Below are 20,111 nucleotides of genomic sequence, written 5' to 3'. Positions count from 1 at the left end.
GTCAGTGAGGATGTGTACTGGTTGTCTGAACTGGCTGAAGAGCAAGGTCTGACATTACTCAGACTGAATATCATTATGTGTTTAGAACTTGTTAAAGCATTTACAGTTCTACAGGTTATAATAAACCACATTAACTCTCTTGTGAACCAGCATGGTGTAGTTGTTTGAGCCCTGGACGATGACTGTAGACCAGGGCTCATATCCCAGCCTTGTTACACTCTCTCTGCCTCAGAAGGTGGCAGTGGCAAACCTCCTCTGAAGAAACTTGCAAAGAGAACTCCATGATAAATTTGCCTTAGGGTCACCATCAGTTGGAAATGACCTGAAGGCACACAACACGAACAACAAATTTTTGTTAACTCTGCCTTTCCCCCCTTTAATCAAGGGGTGGTCCTGCGTACCATAAAGAACACAAATCTAACATACAAACATGCCCACACTGATCTCACCTGGATGCCCAGGGACCCAATTCAGAAAAGAGGAGAATCTGGGGAACAAAGGCAAGGAGAGTGGCAGTATCCCTAGGGGTTGGTACTATAGGGCCAGCCTGCGAGAAAGGATCTGTCACAAGTATGATTTGATTGTTTTCCATAGTGTACATTTGTTTATTTTGAATAACTGAGCCTCTACACCTGGTTGTAGCATGTGGCAGAGGACTGGGTGTCAAACAAGACAGCTGTGCAGTACAGAAACTCTTGGTTGTTCAAACTTCTTTTTATAAGTCTTCTCTCTCTAGCTGCTGAAATTTCACCAGGTTCACTTCTCTGTTTATTACTCTAGCAAAATCTCACTGAAAAATGGGATTTAAACTAGATTCAAATAAGACAAAACACACAAATGCCGGGTGTTTATCAAACGATGTCACTGTTAAAGTGAAATAACGTAAAGTTAAAGCAAAGGTAAAAGGGAGAAAGAAAAACTGCAGCTTTTTACTTTTGGAACTTCCCGAAAATAAAAAGCTGCCATTTATCTCCCTTTTGCCTTCGCTTTAACTTCATGTTATTTCACCTTTGCAGGAATGTGGTGTGATAAACTTTCCATATTTGTGGGTTTTTTAAAAAAATTAAATCTAGTTTAAATCCCATTTTTCAGCGGGATTTCGCTAGTGTGATAAACTCCTTAGACTGCAACTAAGAGGGGAAAGTAGTCTGTTTCTCATTCAATTTTTCTTTTTTAGTTTTGTAATAATCACATCAGTGAGTTTCCAGAGTCTGAAAATGATCTTTTGGCTTAAATGATCATCGGCCTAATCTTTAAAAGAGGTGTGTCCTTTCTTCCTTACACACAGAATGGAATGCCTCTTCTAAGAATCCATTTGCCACCTGCAGTTTCCATAAGTACTTGTATTGACTTAAAATGTTTTTTTTAAATATTCTGACCAATGTAATTGGGAAGCCTTTTAGTCAATCAAGATATGGATGGCCAGCAATGGAGGACTACAGGACCAATATTCCAATCTCAGGAAGTGCTACAAGCTCCACCAGCCCTGAAAATAAGGCTCAGGTGTTGCAGCATTGCTGGAAGCTGATCTCTCTCCATTCTTCCTTAGGATTTTGTGCAATCAGGTGAGTCAGATGCAGGCCGCTGTGCTTCTCGGCTGGAGTTGGAACATCGTGGCTGCCGCCCAAGTGAAATTGTGGACCCTCGTGGCAAGCAGAGTATACTGGCGAACAGGCCCTTGAGTAACAGCACACACCACCAAACCATCACTCAGCTGGCACCCCAGAAAATTGCTCTGCAGCTTCGGCCTGGTATGTCCTTCAAGAGGAAAGGATGTCTACTAGCTTTTTGGAGGGCACAGGGATAAGGATGTCTGTTTCGCCAAAGTGATCTAGTTGTAAGCACTGCCCTGTCCTCTTCTTCAGGAGAAAATTCATATACTGCCTATTTTAGAGTAACATCCAGTGTTAGGGCAAATGCAGGGGGACATAACATTCCACTTGTAGGAATTTAGGAATATCTCACACGGCACTAACATTATCAATATTTATATATTAAATGGACAAGCCCTCTGGGAGTGGCAATGATAAATATTAGTTGATGCGATCGTTAGGTCACACAGAGCTGTACAGCAATTATATTGTAGCAATCCTATATTTATTTTTCTTGTTCATTGCATTTTTAAGAAATCTAAAAATCTGAACGCTTGCTACTATGTATATACTGGTGGTTTCCTGGTTATTAGATCTTGTTTTGAATTTCCCTCATTTTGTGGGGTGAGATTCGTGGTTTCGATATACAGTATGAAAGTGGGCTGATCTGATTATTATTATTTTCTTTAAAATATTTTCATAGGAAAAGGACTGCATAAAATGTATATAGCCCCCAACATAAACACAAGAAAGATGGTACATAAAGTAGCCTAAAACTAGCTTGATTAAAATTGTCAACTTTTGTTTAAAAGCTTGAGTAAATAAAAATGTTTGGGTGAAGTTTAGTCTAAAATTTAGAACTAAATGATTCCATTGTTGGGGGCCATGTAGGCTTTTGGGGAATGGCTTCCATAAGTTAGTGTCAGGGATGATGGGAGTTGTTGCACTTCACCTCAGGCTGTAACTCACCACCAAGTTAATGAAGCTGAGCTGACCAGTTTTGGCCAGTGGTTATTGCTTTCTTCCAAAGCAGCAGAGTTTCTGAGAATAAGCTGAAGACCCTGACAAACCTCTTCAGGCTTTCTCACTCTTCTTCCTCTGATGTCTCCAACACCATCAGGATTTGCTGACTCTTGTTGTTTTCACTCAAGACACCAATCGTCTTTGTAGGCTTAAACAAAAGTACTATTTTATTCTACTATGCACTATATACAGTTACAATTCTTGCTCTCAGAATATGCCCAACTATCCTACCACAATTCTACCAATCAACCACAACCATCCACAACAACCAGCAGCACATTAACAAAACTGGCAATTATTATAGCTATTGTTAGGTGCCACCCACTGGGTGTGTACATTCACATGATTGGTTGACTTTGTTCACCCCAGACTCAAGTCCAATCCATGAATATGATCTGATTATCTTGTCCATGAAACAAGTCTCAGGTGTTGCCAATATTCATTCCAAAATTTGTCCTTGGCTCCCAAGACTTCCAAATTAGATCACCTTTTACACCTGTGTGATTTCTCTGTCTATACATGCTTAGTCATTTTGCTTCTCACATACATATTTTATTTCTATAACTGCATATCCCATGTTGCATTTCTTGACAGTTAGATACTACTGTCCCATAACCATCTCTTTTGTAACTTAATGCAAAATGTAGGTAGAGAAAGGCAAAAGACCTCAAGTAACAGACAGATTGATATGGGAGTAGGTGTTTGGGTACTTGTGTGAATGTTTCATCATTTACAAGACCACCAAATGGGTAGGTAGATAATATAGTACCGTTGCTGTAGCATTGGGCTTCCTCTTTTTGTGCCACTTCTTTCTTCCTTCCTTCCTTCCTTCCTTCCTTCCTTCCTTCCTTCCTTCCTTCCTTCCGTATCCACAGGGGAGGAGCAGAGCTTTACAGTCCACTTCAAACGGGCTGAAGGTTATCCTGTTGACCTGTACTATCTTATGGACCTGTCCTACTCCATGAAGGATGATCTGGAGAACATCAAGAGACTTGGGAGTGACCTGCTGGCTGTCCTACGCAATATTACCACCTCTGCAAAGATTGGTATGCAAGCCTATAGTCAAAACTGTTACGGTGGATAGGATAGGGTGGAAGAGGGTATAGTGTTGGCATTGTAAATCAGAGCAACTAAATTGCTTCTAGTAAGCTTATTTAACTTTTTTAAAAGTTTTTTTTTCTCAAAAGGCAGAGTAGAAAGAACTAATAATTCAGTTCACAAGTTCAAATTGTTCCTCCACCTCTGTTATCCATATTTACTTCGAAGTAATTAAATGTAAGATTACAGCTACTGGATATTTTGGAAATTATTTGTCTTCACTCAAAAGAATGAAAGAATTGACTATTTGCATCCCAATGCATTACTTTCATCTTTATTTTTATCATAATATTGTTTTAATTAAAACTGAAACATTTAATCAAGAAAGCTGGAATATTCCTGAGTGGGAGAGTATCACACTCCCAAACCACTTATAACTTTATCCGCATGAATTTGTGAGATGAAGGAAAGCTGAGGTGTTACTGGATTTTGAAGAAGGAAGGAGATCATGGGCTGATGAAAATCACAGAATCTCTGCATTTTAGGGTTTGGCTCCTTCATTGACAAAACAGTGCTGCCATATGTGAGCACAGCACCTTCCAAGTGGCAGAATCCTTGCCCACACTTAAATGAGAACTGTCAGTCACCATTCAGCTATCAACATGTGCTGCCACTCACCGACAACGCCAGCGAATTTGAGAGCAGAGTCAGCCAGCAGCGTATCTCGGGTAACCTAGATGATGCTGAAGGAGGTTTTGATGCCATCATGCAGGCTGCCATCTGTAAGGTGAGAAGATGGCAACACCATGGATGTATCTGTAAAAACTGATACATGATTGGGAGCTGCACATAGACCTCCATAACAATAATAGCCACAAGCTAATCATGACTAACTTAAATCTCATGGATTTGAGAGGTTCTCTTTTAAGCATTAAGTAGCTCCAACTTTTTTTTTAAATCAATAAAAAACAATTATTTCAGGTATTTGTTTCTGAAGTCTAAATGGTGAATTCTGAAGGCAAATATTGTCAGTAAAACCCAAGTTCTAGAAATGATTAATCGGGCAGATCTGGAAATCTATTTATTTATTTTTGTAATTTATTAGGTTCTGGAGTTTATCACAAAAAGGAGATCGGGACTTTATCCCATGAATATCCCAGAAAAAAATGCACAACTACGTGTAATGGTTTCACACAATGTCACACAAAAGCTGCCATTAAAGTAGTCACAAAGAAGCATTAATGCACATCTTTTTACTTTCGGGATTTCCGCGACAATGCATTTCCAGTATCATTTTATTTGTGCAATTGTGTGTGATAATAATTCATGCAATTACTTGCCATTTCCGCTTCATTTGTGGGATGCTTTAAATGCTCTTTAATCTCTCTTTAATGTTGAAATCAGCTCCAGTATGATAAACTCCTATGTTAAAAAGCATTCTAAATCTCATGCAGCATTTTGTGCACAGATAGAGATACCCCTAAATAAATGTGGATGTAGTACTTTAGCCTATGTGAACTGTGAAGGAAGGCTTGTATGAGTGAACTGTGATGTTACTGCCTTTCTTTTCCAGGAGCAGATTGGCTGGCGTGAAGTAACAAAGCTACTGGTCTTCACATCAGATGGTGCCTTCCACATGGCAGGGGATGGGAAGCTGGGTGGAGCCTATATGCCCAATGATGGGCACTGCCACCTAAATGCCAATGGTCTGTACACTAAGAACCACCTCTATGTAAGTCCTTCTTGGCCCTTTTGAAATACAGTAGAGGTAGGGATTACTGTATGGGACAAAGAATAATAGGGACTGATCTCCATGGCAGTGGCAGCCTAGAAGCTCAGGACACACTGGCTGATTATGATTTTACACAATATTGACTATAGCTTCCAGAATCCCCCAGTTAGTATTGCTAGTCCTCCAAACTCTGGCATCAGACACATTCAGACAGTATATGAATTCTTCCATAATGACTGATTGGAGTTGCGAGATAAGAAAAAGATGGTTTTCCTCCATGGGCACCTGAACTGAATAAAAAGCACTTCTTTGTTGGGCTATGTGAACTACTTATGCCACCATTGGCTATGATGGAAATATTTCCATGCCAGCTGTGTAACTTGGGTGACTTGGGAAAGGGCTCTTAGTGTGCAGATGTAGAGCTAACACTAACCAGATGGTGGTCCAGTGAGGGTCTCCCTTTACATGTTGGAAGTCTGTATGTCTGCATCAGTAGGCACAATAAGCCCTTTCCCATGAGGTCTAAACACTGAGAAATTAGTTTCACTTTAAGCAACAGAAAAGGAATGGCTGTGGCTCACAGCCCTGCTCCCATGTTTTTTTAGCATAGTGGCAGGATGAATCTTGGATAAATCTGTCAAATGTTTTTGTGTTAACTTCCCTAAAATATTGCAGTGTGAACTCCTTCTGTTCAGGATGCTCCATGCTATTCTTTCTCTTGTTCTGCCATTTTAAAACAGCATAGCCACTGAGCATGCTCAGTCTTCATTGGTACATTAGGCAGGAGGAGATGTTGTCCTCCCTTAGGGTTTTTTAAAGTTTTGTGTGTGTACTTCTTCAAGGTTTAGGGATTCCCCCAGATTACTTAAGGATCTTCACAGAATGCTATATTAGTACAGTATATAGCAAGGATGGAGAATCTTTGGCTCAACTTCCAAAAGAGAGCTTGACTGATGGCAAGGAGCTAGTCTACACATAAGCATGTTATGAGAATAGGTGTGGATTTTTGCTGCTTTACATTCACATTTAGTTGTGCCCTCCTGAGCCCATCCTACCTATTTGCATCTTTGTGTATTCTGTCAGCCGCACAGAGTGCCATTGTGAATTCAAATGGTGGACAGGAAGAAAGTGTCTATGAATTATTTGTTCCCACAAATAACTGGCTACTGCACTTTTTTTTTAGCTGTCAGTCAAAGGATGCGGACATATCTACTTCCACTTGCATTGTCACTATTATCACTGGTGTCATTGTGTGTGGTCTCTGGCTAGCAAAAAACTTTGGAGTGCTGCATGCTCTTGTTGCAAACCACAATCACAGTTTGCAATAAGTTTTTCATCAAATATGTAGTGTTCATCTTTTCTCACAGAACAATAAGACATTCACAGCCTTCATTGGTGTTTAGATAAACAACATATGAACTATCCCTCCTCCTTCCTTCCTGATAGGTTAGCACTGTACTGTTCCCCAGTCATCTACTGTTTGGATCCGTTTGGTTATTGTATGCTGCAAAGCTTCCTGAAAACAATACTTATTTATGTTGTTGAACTCCCAGTATGTGCTTTCTTCAGCCTTCAGCCTTTCTGTTGCATGTTGCTGGATCTCAAAAATCCCCCAACAGGTTTGAAGTTTGCAGGTATACATTTGCATATAGGCCTTCTCTACAAGACTGTCAAACCATGCACGTTATCACACACTTCACACACATACCCATTCAATGCCATAATCATTGTTAGGATAAGTTTTCCATAGTTTGAAGTTTCTTGTTAGAATCATATAGCTAAGGACTTTTAACTTTTTAAATGCCCATCAACTTTGGTAGTGGGGTAAAGAAAGTATTGAAATGTGGACATTGAAAACCAGTTTCAAACAGCCTGTTTCAGCCTGAAAAAATAAAAATAAAAAATGCTGAAAAATACCAAAGAGAATAGGCAAACTCTATATGCAACTAGCTAACAAAAAACCAAAGAAATTTATTAGCAGTAATACCCATCCACCCACCCTCTGCCAAAATGTGCTGCCATGTGAAGGCATGCGAATTGGACAGCCACACATCCAGTAAAGCATACCCTTATGGATACTCTGGTTAAAGCTGCAAATCCGTTTTCTGTGGAGTTTGAGGAGTTCTTCACCTTCCTCCTGAAAAGAGTTTTCACACTTGTAACTCATGCAAATAGAATGTGAATGAATTTCATAATGTAAACTGGCCCAAGGATCACTGGTGTTTTAAGCTATGCCACCTGAAGTTTTCCCAGCTGTGGCACATAGGATGCTCGTGTCTTAGTACAAATGTAACACTGCTCTATGCTTTACTATGGTTCCTCCTCCCACTCCAAATCTTTTGTGTTCTTACTTCTTCTCCCTCTCCTCACAGTCATCCTCCCTCCATTTCATTTCTGGAACTAAATATGGGTACATGAGGCAGGATCACCATAGTGGTTTTAACAGGACAGACCTAATGGTGGCCATCATTAGCTTCATAACTGAAAGACAGAAAAGGAGAGAACAGTAGTGGGGAAGGAACACAAAGGAGTGGGAGAAGGGTATAAGGCTTCTGATTGCCTGTCTCTGAGAATCAGGCAGCGCTGCATCTTTCTCTGAGCCAATGATGATTTTGGAACTAGCACAGATCATGTGATCTTTACAGCAAAGGTCTGCCTTTAGTGAAGAAATGTCTTATTTTAAAAAGTGACACTTAAAGACATCAAGTATCAAGACTCTTCTTGAAGATGTTTCTGGCTCCATTTCTTTGCAGGACTACCCCTCAGTTGGGCACTTGGCTGAGGTGCTTTCTGAAGCCAACATCCAACCCATATTTGCTGTGACTGGCTCCAGGGTTCCAATGTATGAGGTGAGTGCCGAGCTGGAAGGGAGAAGAATGGAAGGATATCTGAGGATGTGGGCAGATCACTGTGTCTCTCTCTTCCTTTCCTTTCCTCTCTAGGAGCTGAGCAAGTTAATTCCCAAGTCAGTGGTTGGGGAATTAAAGGAGGATTCTAGCAACGTGGTGCAGCTCATTGCGGATGCCTACAATGTGAGGAAGAGCAGAGATAGCAAGTTGGGCAAAACCCTTGGGAGGTGGGAAAAGCCATGGCAGACCTACTGAGCACATCCATGTAAAGTACCCCAGCATGACACTCTCCCAAGACTGAAAAAGACTAGTTTACTGAAAGCAATTCATTAAACAAACATCTGAGTTGAGATTTTCTGAACCACAGAATTCCCTACCTTGTAGCACATGCTTTTGTTACCCAATGAAGGGGGGTAGTGGACTGAGGATTCCCCACCAACTATCAGTGTTACTTTAAATTTTGGGGAAATTAGCTTTTCAAGAGGCTGGTTAGCCTTTATGACTGTTGCACCTGTTTATACCAGTAATAACTGAGGAGAACCCCAACTATGGGTAAATTAAGAGGGTGTTATTTAGAGAATATGCAGAATGCACTCAGATACACAATAGCAATACACATACACAATAACAATTAATACTGTTTATTTAGTTTATTAACACAGCATTCAGAGCTAAATGAAATGGAAAAATGGAAAAGGGATAGCAGAATCTGAGGATTCAAATAGGGGTGATAATTACCGGTCCAGTGAGTAGACCATGGAAAGCTGAAGTGGCTCAGATTGGGAGCTCTGAGGGTGGTACAATTTCATACACAGAGGGAAACCTGGCACAACTGTATGCATACTGTGAGTGCACATAAACTAGGTTTCTGAGACCCATACTTATACCTAAAATCTAGCCGCAAGTGGTGGGCTGTCTTGTCAGGTAACAAAGGCTAGGTGTCCTTTCCCAGGAATCAACAATGGTTGATGGTTTTAATTTTAGTGTGACAAAAACAGCAATTAGATCAGGATAGCCCCAGAATGGGTGGACAGAGAGATTTGGATGGGAACACAACAGGGGAGTTTATCACACTAGTGAAATCCCGCTGAAAAACGGGATTTAAATTAGAAAAAAAACGCAAATGCAGGAAGTTTATCAGGCAACGTCACTGTTAAAGTGAAATGGAACTTCCCGCCGTTTTTCTCTCTTTTGCCTTTGCTTTAACTTCACGTTATTTCACTTTTGCAAGAAATTGGTGTGATAGTTATGGTTTGAAAAAAATTAAATCTAGTTTAAATCTCGTTTTTAGTGGGATTTTGCTAGTGTGATAAACTCCAGGGATAGGCAGAGAGGTTGGCTTACTGCTTTGGTGCAAGGAGATCATTTGTTTCAAGTTGCAAGAAGAAATGCAGATGACTTGGGGGAAGGAAAGGAGCACTTAGCACATCAATTTAGATTTGATTGTCTTATTACCTAAATGTGTATATGCCTCAGGTCATGCTCCTTTTCTCCTGGGAACCTTGACCTAGCGTTCCTGAAAGGTCACTGATTTCAAGAACGTACTGTCTCCAGATAGGAGATATGAAATATGGCGACCCCAAAATACATCACAGGATGTGCAGGGTGTGCTAACACTCTGAAAGGTGATATCATACTAGCAAGAGGGATAGGCTTGAGGAGATTCTGTGTTCCTTGTGCTCCTGCAGTGCTGCAGCCTCCAAAAGGCATAAAAGGAACTTCTTGTAAGTCAAGCAAAATCCTAACTATAGTTAATCAATCAAAGCCTTTATTACAGACCTCCAGGCAATTAAAAAAAATTAAAGCCAAAGCAAAATAACCACAACCAGTTTTATCACAGCAATGACATATTACCTAACTATAGTTCTCTCTACAGAGTCTCTCATCCACTGTGAATCTGGAGCACATTTCAGACCTCCCTCCTGGTATCTCAATTGCTTATGACTCGCATTGCAGTGACTCAGAAACATACGGGCGCACAGAGGGCGGGGAATGCTTTGGCGTGCACATCAACCAGTTGGTGAGTGATTAGCTCCATGCCTCCCATTGGTTGCAAGGCAGACATGCAACCCTTGGAACAAGCCTGGATTCATTGGTGTGACTTGTGGTGGTAGAAAACTATTTTGGGGTGTGTGGGGGCAGATGCCCATCACTTTCCTTCTCAGGCAAGGTGGCATTGTTAGTCATGCCCAGACCCATTGATGTCCTCAGATGCCAAGTGAAGTGCCATGTTCAGATTTTCCACTTCATGTTTCATGTATGCTTTTCTTCCCTTTTAGCTGCATAGGAAATAGGGAAGAAGAGCCAAGCCAAGCAGGGGAGTGGGAAGATCCCTGCTCTCAGAAACAGAGATCCCTGCCCTTCAGGGTACCCAAAGGAAAAGTTAGGTTCAGAGGGGATGGAGACCATGATGGGTGAAGCAGGGCTGATGCAAAGTCGTACAGAGTGCTTGGGTCACTTTCATCTCATTTGCTTGCCTACTGTAGGTGCAATTCACAGTGAGGATAAAGGCCACCACCTGCCTACCTGGGTCTCAGAAGGTAGTGCTACGAGTGCTGGGAGTAGGTGAGGAGCTGCAGGTAGACCTGGCAACAGCATGCGAGTGCCAATGCAGAGACACTCAACCCTACGCAGATCACTGTTCTGGTGGCCACGGCAATATTACCTGTGGTGTCTGCCGGTATTTATTTCTCACAATCCTGTTTGGGGAAAAACTTCCTTTCTGTGTGTGTGTGTGTGTAGGTGGGGTGGAGGTGGAATAAACTTCCAAGCAACTAACAGCATAATTGTAATAAAAATAGTACAATAAGAACATATAAGAAATTACAACTAAAATTTTAAAGCCCATTTTGAACAGCATTTGTTAACCATTCAGGGACGTAGCAAAGGGGGGGGTGTGTGTGTTGGGGTCCGGACCCCCCCTTCCATTAGAAAAATGAATGGTGTGTGCTGCTGCACCGCCGTGCCCAAGACCCATTATAATGGTGGCACTTAGTCTGGACCCCCCCCCCCCTTCCTAAAATCCTGGCTACGTCCCTGAACCATTCCTGCTGGATGAAGCCAGCTTTACACAAAATGGGAAGAGGAAACAGGTAGGCCAGCTTCTTTGGGCTTATTCCAAAGGGCAGCTGTGGATGATAACTTCCAGGCTAATTAGGGATGATTGAAGTTGTAATAAAATGCTTCTAGGGGAAATCCATGTGAGGAAAGTTGCAACGGAGCATTCCCTCCTTGTGCTGGGCTGAACACTGATTGTTTTTCAGTTATGCGATCCTGAATTTTAGTATTTCAGCTTTCAAATCCCTTTCTTCAAATGGAGAAACTTCTGTTCAGTCCTGTTCTTCACCTCTTTCACATTAGTTATCTTCTTTTCCTTTCTGAAGAGGCCCAAATGCATTTTCTTCAGAAGGAAGGTATTTCAAACTCCTTGATATGCTACCTGCTGTTCAGGATGAAAGAAGACTAGGTTTCTTTGCTGAAGAAAAGATTGCTCTAAAACAGTGATGATGAACCTTGTGGCCCTCTAAATGTGACTGGGCAGCAATCCCATTATTCTTTCTCATTGGTGAGGCTGGCACAAAGACAGAGGGACTGGAGGAGATGATAGAGCAATTTGTCTGATATATCCTGTTGAGAAAGTGGGGAACTGGCTATCATGAGACTTTAAGCAGCCCTCTTTGACTACCTCCATCATCCCTGAGCATCTTTTCTGTTGTTTCAGCTGCCAGGAGGGCCATGTTGGTCGGATCTGCGAGTGCAACCAAAAGGATCTGGTTCATCCAGAGGCCATGTGCCGAGAGGTGAATGACACAGGCCCTGTGTGTAATGGCAAGGGCCAATGCATGTGTGGAAAGTGCCAGTGCAACGCTGCAGCAAGTGGCCCCTTTTGCAAGTGTGACAACACTGCCTGTGAACGGCATAATGGACAGCTCTGTGGAGGTGAAAATAATGTAGTATCATATGATAAGGTTGTCTCTCTTTGTAATCTTGCAAATGCTGGCTTGTATAATCATTAGCTGCACCAGTGGGACACAAACAAGGAGGACACTGACACTGCAAACTTATAAATGTCTACTCAGAAGTAAGCCCCACTGAGTTCAATTAGACTTGTTACAAGCTAAGTATGTATATAACAGGTATGTAGCTCTCTGGGGCTATATTGGACCCCTCACAATGTTTTGCGGGCAGCATCCCTACATAAGCCCTGCTCCTGAAGTTGCTGCTGCCACCAAAATTCAGCAGAAGTGCAGGACATAGGAAAGGGCCATCCTGAGTCATGCCCTATGACAGCAAGGACCACAGTGTTTGTTACAGTTTTCCAACTCTTCTGGTAACAAGTAACACAACACAAAAGCAGTGGGTAGGAGATAAGCAGCAGAGGAGATACTGATGCTTGGGAGAGAAGTGGTACTATTAGAAGAAATAGCAGAATATAATTTAAGTACATTTCTCGGTGGCTGATGCTCCCTTTGGTTGCAGCACCAGGACTTTTGTGCAAAAGAAATCATGAGTCAATGGATGGGAACAATCCTGCATATGCTCATAGAGGGGTAAAGGCACCCTGTGGGGCATGTGCTCCCCAGCTTGCTGTACACGTTTTACTACTATAAAATTATCCTCATGGGTGTTTCCATTTGTTTTAATGGGTTGGAAAGCAAATAGCTAATTCCCAGTGTACAGTGTGTACTATGAAAGAAAAACATGGAATGGGGGCATGGAGCACATAATTCCACTTTTTGAGACTCAACTTTTCTTTAAGAGAAGTAAATTTCTATTCCTTAGGGTTGTGAGCATGTATTTGAAAGCAGCCTCCCTTAGCTGGGGCTTCTTCAAACATCTTGAACCCTATAGTCCACCTTTCCTGGTTCGTGACCAAAACTTGGGGATGATGGGAAGTATAGGCATCAGAATGGGAAGGCAGGATGCCGTCTAAAATATCAGCACCCCAAGGTAGGGCTGAATAAATTGTATAGCTATGTATGGGTAGAATCACTCTTGGAAGGAAACATACCTGGGGGTAGCTGTGTTGGCCACAAATTGTGCATTTTGGTTGGTCCAATAAAGGTATACCAAGAAAGGTATCACAGGTGGATTTTTGATGTTCTTGGAAGGAAATTTGTGATGCTGACTGATATTTCCCCCTGCTGGTAGGCAATGGGCGATGCAGATGCGGCAATTGTGAGTGCCATCAAAACTACACTGGCAGCGCCTGTGAATGTAGCCTGGATACCAGTGGTTGTATATGGGATGGCACTGTATGCAGTGGCCATGGGCGCTGTTTCTGCAACAAATGTCAGTGTGATGATGGCTGGTTCGATAGCCACTGCAGCCACTGTGCAAACTGCCAGACACCCTGCGAGGAGCACAGGTGAGACTGGGGCATGGACTTAGGGGAATAGGTGAAGCTGGACAGGGAAGGGGGAGTTGCTAGGCTCAGTAGGTGCATGCCTCATCTACTGGATAATGCAGAGAGATGGTTAAGGAACTCCAATTTCTCAGATACTGCTGTAACTTTGGCCAGATGGTATGCAGTACAGAGCATAAATGGCAAACCCCAATGTTGTCTTCTGCTACGTTTTCCTACAATTTTGGAAAATGTCATAGTTAGCTACCTTTTTTAAGGGTCATGCAGTTAACTAAAACTGTCGTTTAGGTGATAAAGTTGTAGGCCAAGATTCTCAACGCTGGCATAGGACGAGGCAGCATGACAGCAGAGACTACAGGCACTTTGACAACAGCAGGGGACTAAAGTGAAAGCTGGGCTCATCAGGAGATTGTTGTTAATTTCTTACCCGCCTCTCCCACTGATCAAAGTGGGGAACAACAACAATTAACAGTGAAGAAACATTAGTTAAAAATACATCAGTTAAAACACACATCAGTTTAAAAGGAAAATAAGATGTACACATATTTTCAACAATCCACAATTTAAAAAATCATCTGGATAAGCCTGCCGGAAAAGCCTGGCCTTTAATGTTCTTTTACCTTTAGACTGTGTAGTCATCTGTCAAATCTCTTCTGGCAGGTCATTCCACAGTCTAGGGGCAGCTGAAGAAAAAGCCCTCTGGTTGATAGTTGCTGACCTAGAGATAAAGGTCCTGAGTTGCTTGGGAATTGTTGGCTATTTATCTCTTCACAGAGATGGCTTTTGCTTGCATTCCCTACCACCACCACCCTTATTAACCTTGCTTGAAAAAGTACCTTATGCCAGCATAAGTCATCAACTGGATTCCAGCCATAGGCACCACCATGTGCCTTTGATCTCCTTTTGTGCAGATTCAATTATCTCTAGCACATATTACCTCAAACTGCTTGCAGTGTTGTAATTGGCAGTTAAGTAGCAGGAAAAGTGCAAACACGTCTTGGCACTTGCTGTAGAGGCCCTGAAACATAGTGGAGAGCAGAAGTAAGTTTCCTTTTAGTAAGAGGGAATGACCCTCCTGAAGGTTGTGGATTGAAGCTTCACAATCCCTCATCATTAACTGTTATTCTGGACAGGACAGAGGGGAATTGCAGTCTTAACAAACATCTTGGGGGCCAGAATCTTACACTTGAAAGCATGTGCTTTGAACTCCATATACCAGTCCTGTAGTACAAGTAACTTCCTGAAACTTCATACACTGTACACTTTCATGCTCTAGGAACAGCTCCCAAAACGGAGAGCACTCTCTACCCCAAACTTTGAATGAATTGCCTAGCTCTGGCCTCAGGTATCTCTGTTTCATGGAACCAAACACTTCCTGGGGTAGAGGGTGGGGCTCTGTGCATCAGGGGAAGTGGAGAGAGGAAAAGGACAAGGTTAATGTTCTCTGAGGGTTGCTCTTTATTTTGGCAGGGCCTGTGCAGAGTGTAAGGCCTTTGGAAGTGGGCTGCTGAGTGGGAACTGCAGCATTGCCTGCAACCAGACAATTAGAGTCTTGGCAGCCCCCACCATGAATGAGCGATGGTGCCAGGCAAAGGCAGAAGACGGCAGCCTCCTCACCTACTTCATTGAGAGAGATGAGACAGGCAAGGTCACCCTGCTGGTGAACAGCAAAAAGGGTGAGTAGTAGAGAGGGAACACAGGATGAGTAGGAATTACATGACTGTGAACAATTTGCTAGAGGGAGGGGCAACAACCGGAGAGGGCTTGTTGGTATCCCAAAGGCATCAGATATTGGGCATTATGTGGAAGAGGATGCTGAAACGGACAGGACTTTGGTTTGATCCAGCATACCTGCTCTTATGTGCTAGTAAATGCAGAGGCAGCTGGGGGAGGGCTGGGAAAAAGTTCAGCTCATTTGCCACATGCAGATCTCCTTTTGGAAACAAAGCCCTTTCTCAGTGCCTAAAACAGACCAAAGAAAACTGAAAACATGAAATGTTTATTTGGAGCAGTTTTTTTCAATCTGGGTTCCATGGAACCCTTGGGTTGTTTGAGAGGCCACTGGAGAATCTTCCAGAAACTGTGACTGAAAAAAATAAACATTTGTTTTGGAGCTGTAGATATAATTTTTATGCAGGGTTTTCATAACACCTGGAAATTATTTCAAGGATTCCTCCATGGTAAAAAGCTTGAGAGGCTGACAGGCCTTGTGCAGTTCTAGGACTGGCAAGGGATATGTAACTCCCACATACCTCTGGAAATTGTCTGCTCCTGAAGCAGAGCAAGCAGGTTATGTCTTAGAGTCAAGTAGTAAGATAAGCTGTGCCTGAATATGGCCTGATAAAACACCGCCCTCATTCTGTATGGAAAAGCAGCCTTCCACATGCCTTGTGATTAGCTCAATGGCCAGCTGACCATCACTGAACTGGCAGAAGGTGCCATTTGATGCTCTGTTCCATGGGTGAGGTGATACTTGGGCCCAAAGGCTGATAAACTTACTCAAGACAGACCTCATGAGTGGCATATGCTCTCTCCAATATGATATCCAAGTCCTCTTGCACAGGTGCCTGTCCATGTGTCCACATCTTTCAAAGGTAGGCCAAGCCATGCTGCAATTAAGATCTATAAAAGCTCAATTACAGCAAAGGGTGGTTATTTTGGGGGGGGGGGTCTTGTAGTGCTTCACTCCTTCATTGTACCTAATGTTAAGACCAAACCTAAATCCGTGGTATAAGGAGGTGCTGCATGCACTAAAATGTAGGACAAATTTTATACCAAAATGTAGGACAATTGTAGAATAAAATTTAGCCCAAAATGTAGGACATTTAAGAAAAATGGAGGACCTTAAATGTCCTACATTTTATCCTACAATTGTCCTATATTTTGGTCTAAATTTTGTCCTACATTTTGTCCCAGTTTATAGTAGAGAATTATATCTGCAGAGCCTCTAGGAGAGTGGCTTAATAGCCCGAGGGCTCCTTCAACTGCTTTCTCTCTACCTTATCAGAGACTACTAAGCAGACATTTGAACTGGTGCTGGGCCTGGCAGTGGGATTTGTGTTACTGGGACTGATCCTCATCGTGGGATACCGCATCATTGTGGAGATCCATGACCGCAGAGAGTTCAACCGCTTTGAAAAGGAGCGTAAAAGTGCCCAATGGAACGAGGTCAGTGCTCCCAGCTTCTTCACTGAAGGCCAGTTTGCCTCTTCTTGGCCAAGCAAGCAAGATTATCATTCTCAATGGTGTTACTAAGGGGATGCGAGGGGTGCAGACCACATGGAGTGAGAAAGAACAAGAGAAGCACTTGGTTGCAACCACTTCCCATTGCAGCCCTTACAGCTTGGCAACCCACCCAAAAACACACCTTTTCTCAGTTGCAGCCTTCCTCCCAAAATCTGGCAATTTCCTGGTTAGTGGCAAATGGGGGGCGGGGGGGGGGGGGGAGAGCAGAAGTTATTTTCCTATAGCTAGAGGTACTATAAGAGAAGTACGCATGGGCATCTAGGGTCCTCAGCCACTCCCTGAAGATGCTGTCTTTGCTATGTCCAGCTGTAGGAAAGCAACTGGATTCTTGTCTGCTGTTCTCCACTGACCAGGGCATGACCAGGTTTGTGAGGTTGCAGCTCAGAAAAGGTGGGCTTGCAAGGGAGATTTTGGTTGTTGCACAGCCAGTAGTGAATTCCTATCTTTACAATGACCAAAATAGTGAGTTGGGATCACATTGCAATTTAGCCCCTGTCAGATTCTGTTTGAGTCAAGACACAGATGAAATTCCATTGGTTCAGCGGGTTTACTGTACTTGGAAATAACAACAGCACTTTGGCCAATGCATGAGCAACTCCCACCACTACCCACTTTTTCCAACTTCCTTTTATAGGTGAACAACCCATTGTTCCGGAGTGCAACCACCACAATCATCAATCCCAGGTACAACAAATAGAAGTGTAATAGAACTGAAACAGTCTCACCCCTTCCAGAAAACCACTCCATTGGCCTTTGCTTCTTCCCAGCTGTTGTCCAAGAGTCACTTCAGCAGCCTGAAGAATCTTGTAATTTAAGAACTTATCTTATTTCCCCCCTCCTTCCTTTCCTTCCCATCACCTTTTGTGTCAAGTCTTTTTGATACTAAGCCTGAGGGCAGAGGCTGTCTTTTTTGTTGATGATGATGTATAAGCTGCTCTGTGTCTTTCTAGCTGTGCAATGGGATATAAAGATTAGCTAAACAATGCACTGAAAACACAACAACTGAGATAGAAAGTAGCTGCTGGATACCCTGCTGGTACAGAGAGATGGTATGTGTTTACCCCCGATTTGCCTATGATGCTGTGTGGTCTTAGGCAAGTTCTCATCCTTTACTTTGGCTGACCCAGTAACATAACCCCTATTTACATTAAAATTAATTACAATTAAAATTATACTCACCCCTCTGTATTTGCGGATTTGATATTTGAGGATTTGATTAATGTGTTCTCTCTAGGAATATCTAGGTCCTCCAGTGCAACTCTATAGTCAACTTTAACTAAAAGTTGCACTAAAAGACCTAGAGATTCCTAGAAATAATAAGAATACTCTGCTAAGCATTTGTTGCTCTTCCAGTGCAGTTCTAAAATCAGTGTCTGTCGGATGTTGACCACAGAGTTGCACTGGAGGACCTAGAGATTCCTAGAGAGGTGACCTCTCAGGTAAAAACATGGTATTTTTCTTATTTGCGATTTTTCCCTATTCATGGGTGTCTTCTGCCCCTAAGCCTAGCAGATATGGAGGGACAAGTGTAAATTAAAAATAAAGCATACTTTAATAGCTAATGGAAATCTCACAATAAAGTGTAAAGTCGAAGGTTTTCATGGCCAGCATCCATAGTGTTTTGGGCTATGTAACTGTGTTCTGGAAGAGTTTATTCCTGTTGTTTCGCCAGCACCTGCTGCTGGCATCTTCAGAGAATGCTGGTATGGAAGTGAGTGGGCTATATATATAATGTGTAACCTTTGTTTGAGGGGAAATGATTTACACGTTAATCTGTGAGTTTGTCTGACTGGCAAGGCCTCAGGGTGGGAGGATATGCAAGGAGGATTTGTGTCTATTTAATTAGTGGTCCATTGTCTGCTGGAAAAACCCTTGACCCTCAGTGGTGTCATTTGCACTTGCTGGGTCTTGATTTTGGTGTTTTCCAGGACTGGTAGCCAAACTTCGTTTACTTTCAGTGTTTCTTCTTTTCTGTTGAAGTTGTCCAGGTGTTTGTGGATTTCAGTGGCTTCCCTGTGCATTCTAACCTGATAGTTATTGGCATGGTCCAGTATTTGAGTGTTTTGAAATAGCATTTTATGCCCAGGTTGGTTTATAACATGTTCTGCTACTGCATTCCATTCCAACCCAAGGTGGAATTGGATCCCCCATATATGACTTGGCCAAGTTTCTGGCCACACAATTACAAACTCATATAGGGCAACCACCCCACTACATCAAGGACTCAACTCACTTCATAGGAAAAATCAACAACCTCAAACTCAGACCTAGAGCTTTGTTGTGGTCCCCTTGTTTACCAAAATCCCTATAATGCACACTATGACACCCATCTGACAAATTTTTCCAGAAGACGTCACAGCCCTGTTTGAACATTGCCTCACCACAAGCTACTTTCAATGGGACAATGGATTCTATGAGCAGAGAGATGGGGTATCCATGGGAAGCCCTCTGAGCCCCATGATAGCAAACTTTTACATGGTACTCTTTGAAAAGCAAGCCCTGGAAACAGCACCAAAAAAGCGCACAACATGGTTCTCATATGTGGATGGCACTTTCACCATTTGAAGCCACTGAGAAGATCTGAACATGTTTCTGAACCATCTGAACAACATCCACCCGAATATCCAATTCACGATGGAAAAAGAAAAGGAAGGAACATTGCCATTCTTGGATGCCCTGGTCATCCACAAACCAAACTAACGTTTGGGCCGCACAGTATACAGAAAACCTACACACATGGACAGATACCTACACAAGAACTCCAACCATCACCCAGAAAAAAGAACCACAATAAAGACCCTAGTAGACCAGGCAAAAAGGATCTCTGAACCCCACTTCTTGGAAGCACCTAGACTGGGCTCTACAAGCTAATGGTTACTCTAGCTCAGACATGAAAAGGGCTGCCAGACCCAGAAAAACCTATAGGAATGAAGACAACCACCCACCCAAAGGGAAGGTTTAGAGATACACACACACACGGAAACCTAAAGTGATGAGGAAACTCAGCAGTCATCCAGATGTTGTTGAACTACCACTCCCAGCATTCCTCACCACTGGCTATGCTGGCCAAAGCTGCTGAGAGATGTATTTCAACACTATTTGGAAAGCTGACTACCTGTGATATAGACAGTACTGATGGCCTGTAACTAAATCAGTTTCTAGCTGCAGAGCCCAACTCTGTTCCATTTTGGGGTCATTCACTATCAAGTGTGGTGGAATGTGAGTAACTAGGCACTGAGTGCATAATAATCAAATCTTTGACAGAT

At 42.6% G+C, this 20,111-nt stretch overlaps 1 protein-coding gene across 1 annotated transcript in view; it reads left to right on the top strand.

Annotated features, from left to right (window-relative positions):
• Positions 1-20,096, top strand: part of LOC149322704 (integrin beta-7-like) — a 38,028-nt gene extending 17,932 nt beyond the window's left edge. Inside the window, exons 4-16 of the mRNA XM_089481733.1 lie at positions 1,550-1,751; positions 3,491-3,661; positions 4,199-4,440; positions 5,227-5,385; positions 8,139-8,234; positions 8,328-8,417; positions 10,111-10,254; positions 10,721-10,914; positions 11,956-12,173; positions 13,386-13,602; positions 15,070-15,275; positions 16,607-16,767; positions 17,480-20,096. Coding sequence (XP_089337859.1) covers positions 1,550-1,751; positions 3,491-3,661; positions 4,199-4,440; positions 5,227-5,385; positions 8,139-8,234; positions 8,328-8,417; positions 10,111-10,254; positions 10,721-10,914; positions 11,956-12,173; positions 13,386-13,602; positions 15,070-15,275; positions 16,607-16,767; positions 17,480-17,542 — 2,163 coding nt within the window. The 3' untranslated portion in view covers positions 17,543-20,096. The remainder of the gene's footprint in view (positions 1-1,549; positions 1,752-3,490; positions 3,662-4,198; positions 4,441-5,226; positions 5,386-8,138; positions 8,235-8,327; positions 8,418-10,110; positions 10,255-10,720; positions 10,915-11,955; positions 12,174-13,385; positions 13,603-15,069; positions 15,276-16,606; positions 16,768-17,479) is intronic.
• The last annotated feature ends 15 nt before the right edge of the window (positions 20,097-20,111 follow it).

The sequence above is a fragment of the Sceloporus occidentalis genome, unplaced genomic scaffold, assembly GCF_023333645.1.
Source record: "Sceloporus occidentalis isolate IW3139 unplaced genomic scaffold, rSceOcc1.0.p SCAF_1, whole genome shotgun sequence".
Classification (NCBI taxonomy): Eukaryota; Metazoa; Chordata; class Lepidosauria; order Squamata; family Phrynosomatidae; genus Sceloporus; species Sceloporus occidentalis.
This window is presented reverse-complemented; position numbering and strand designations above follow the sequence as displayed.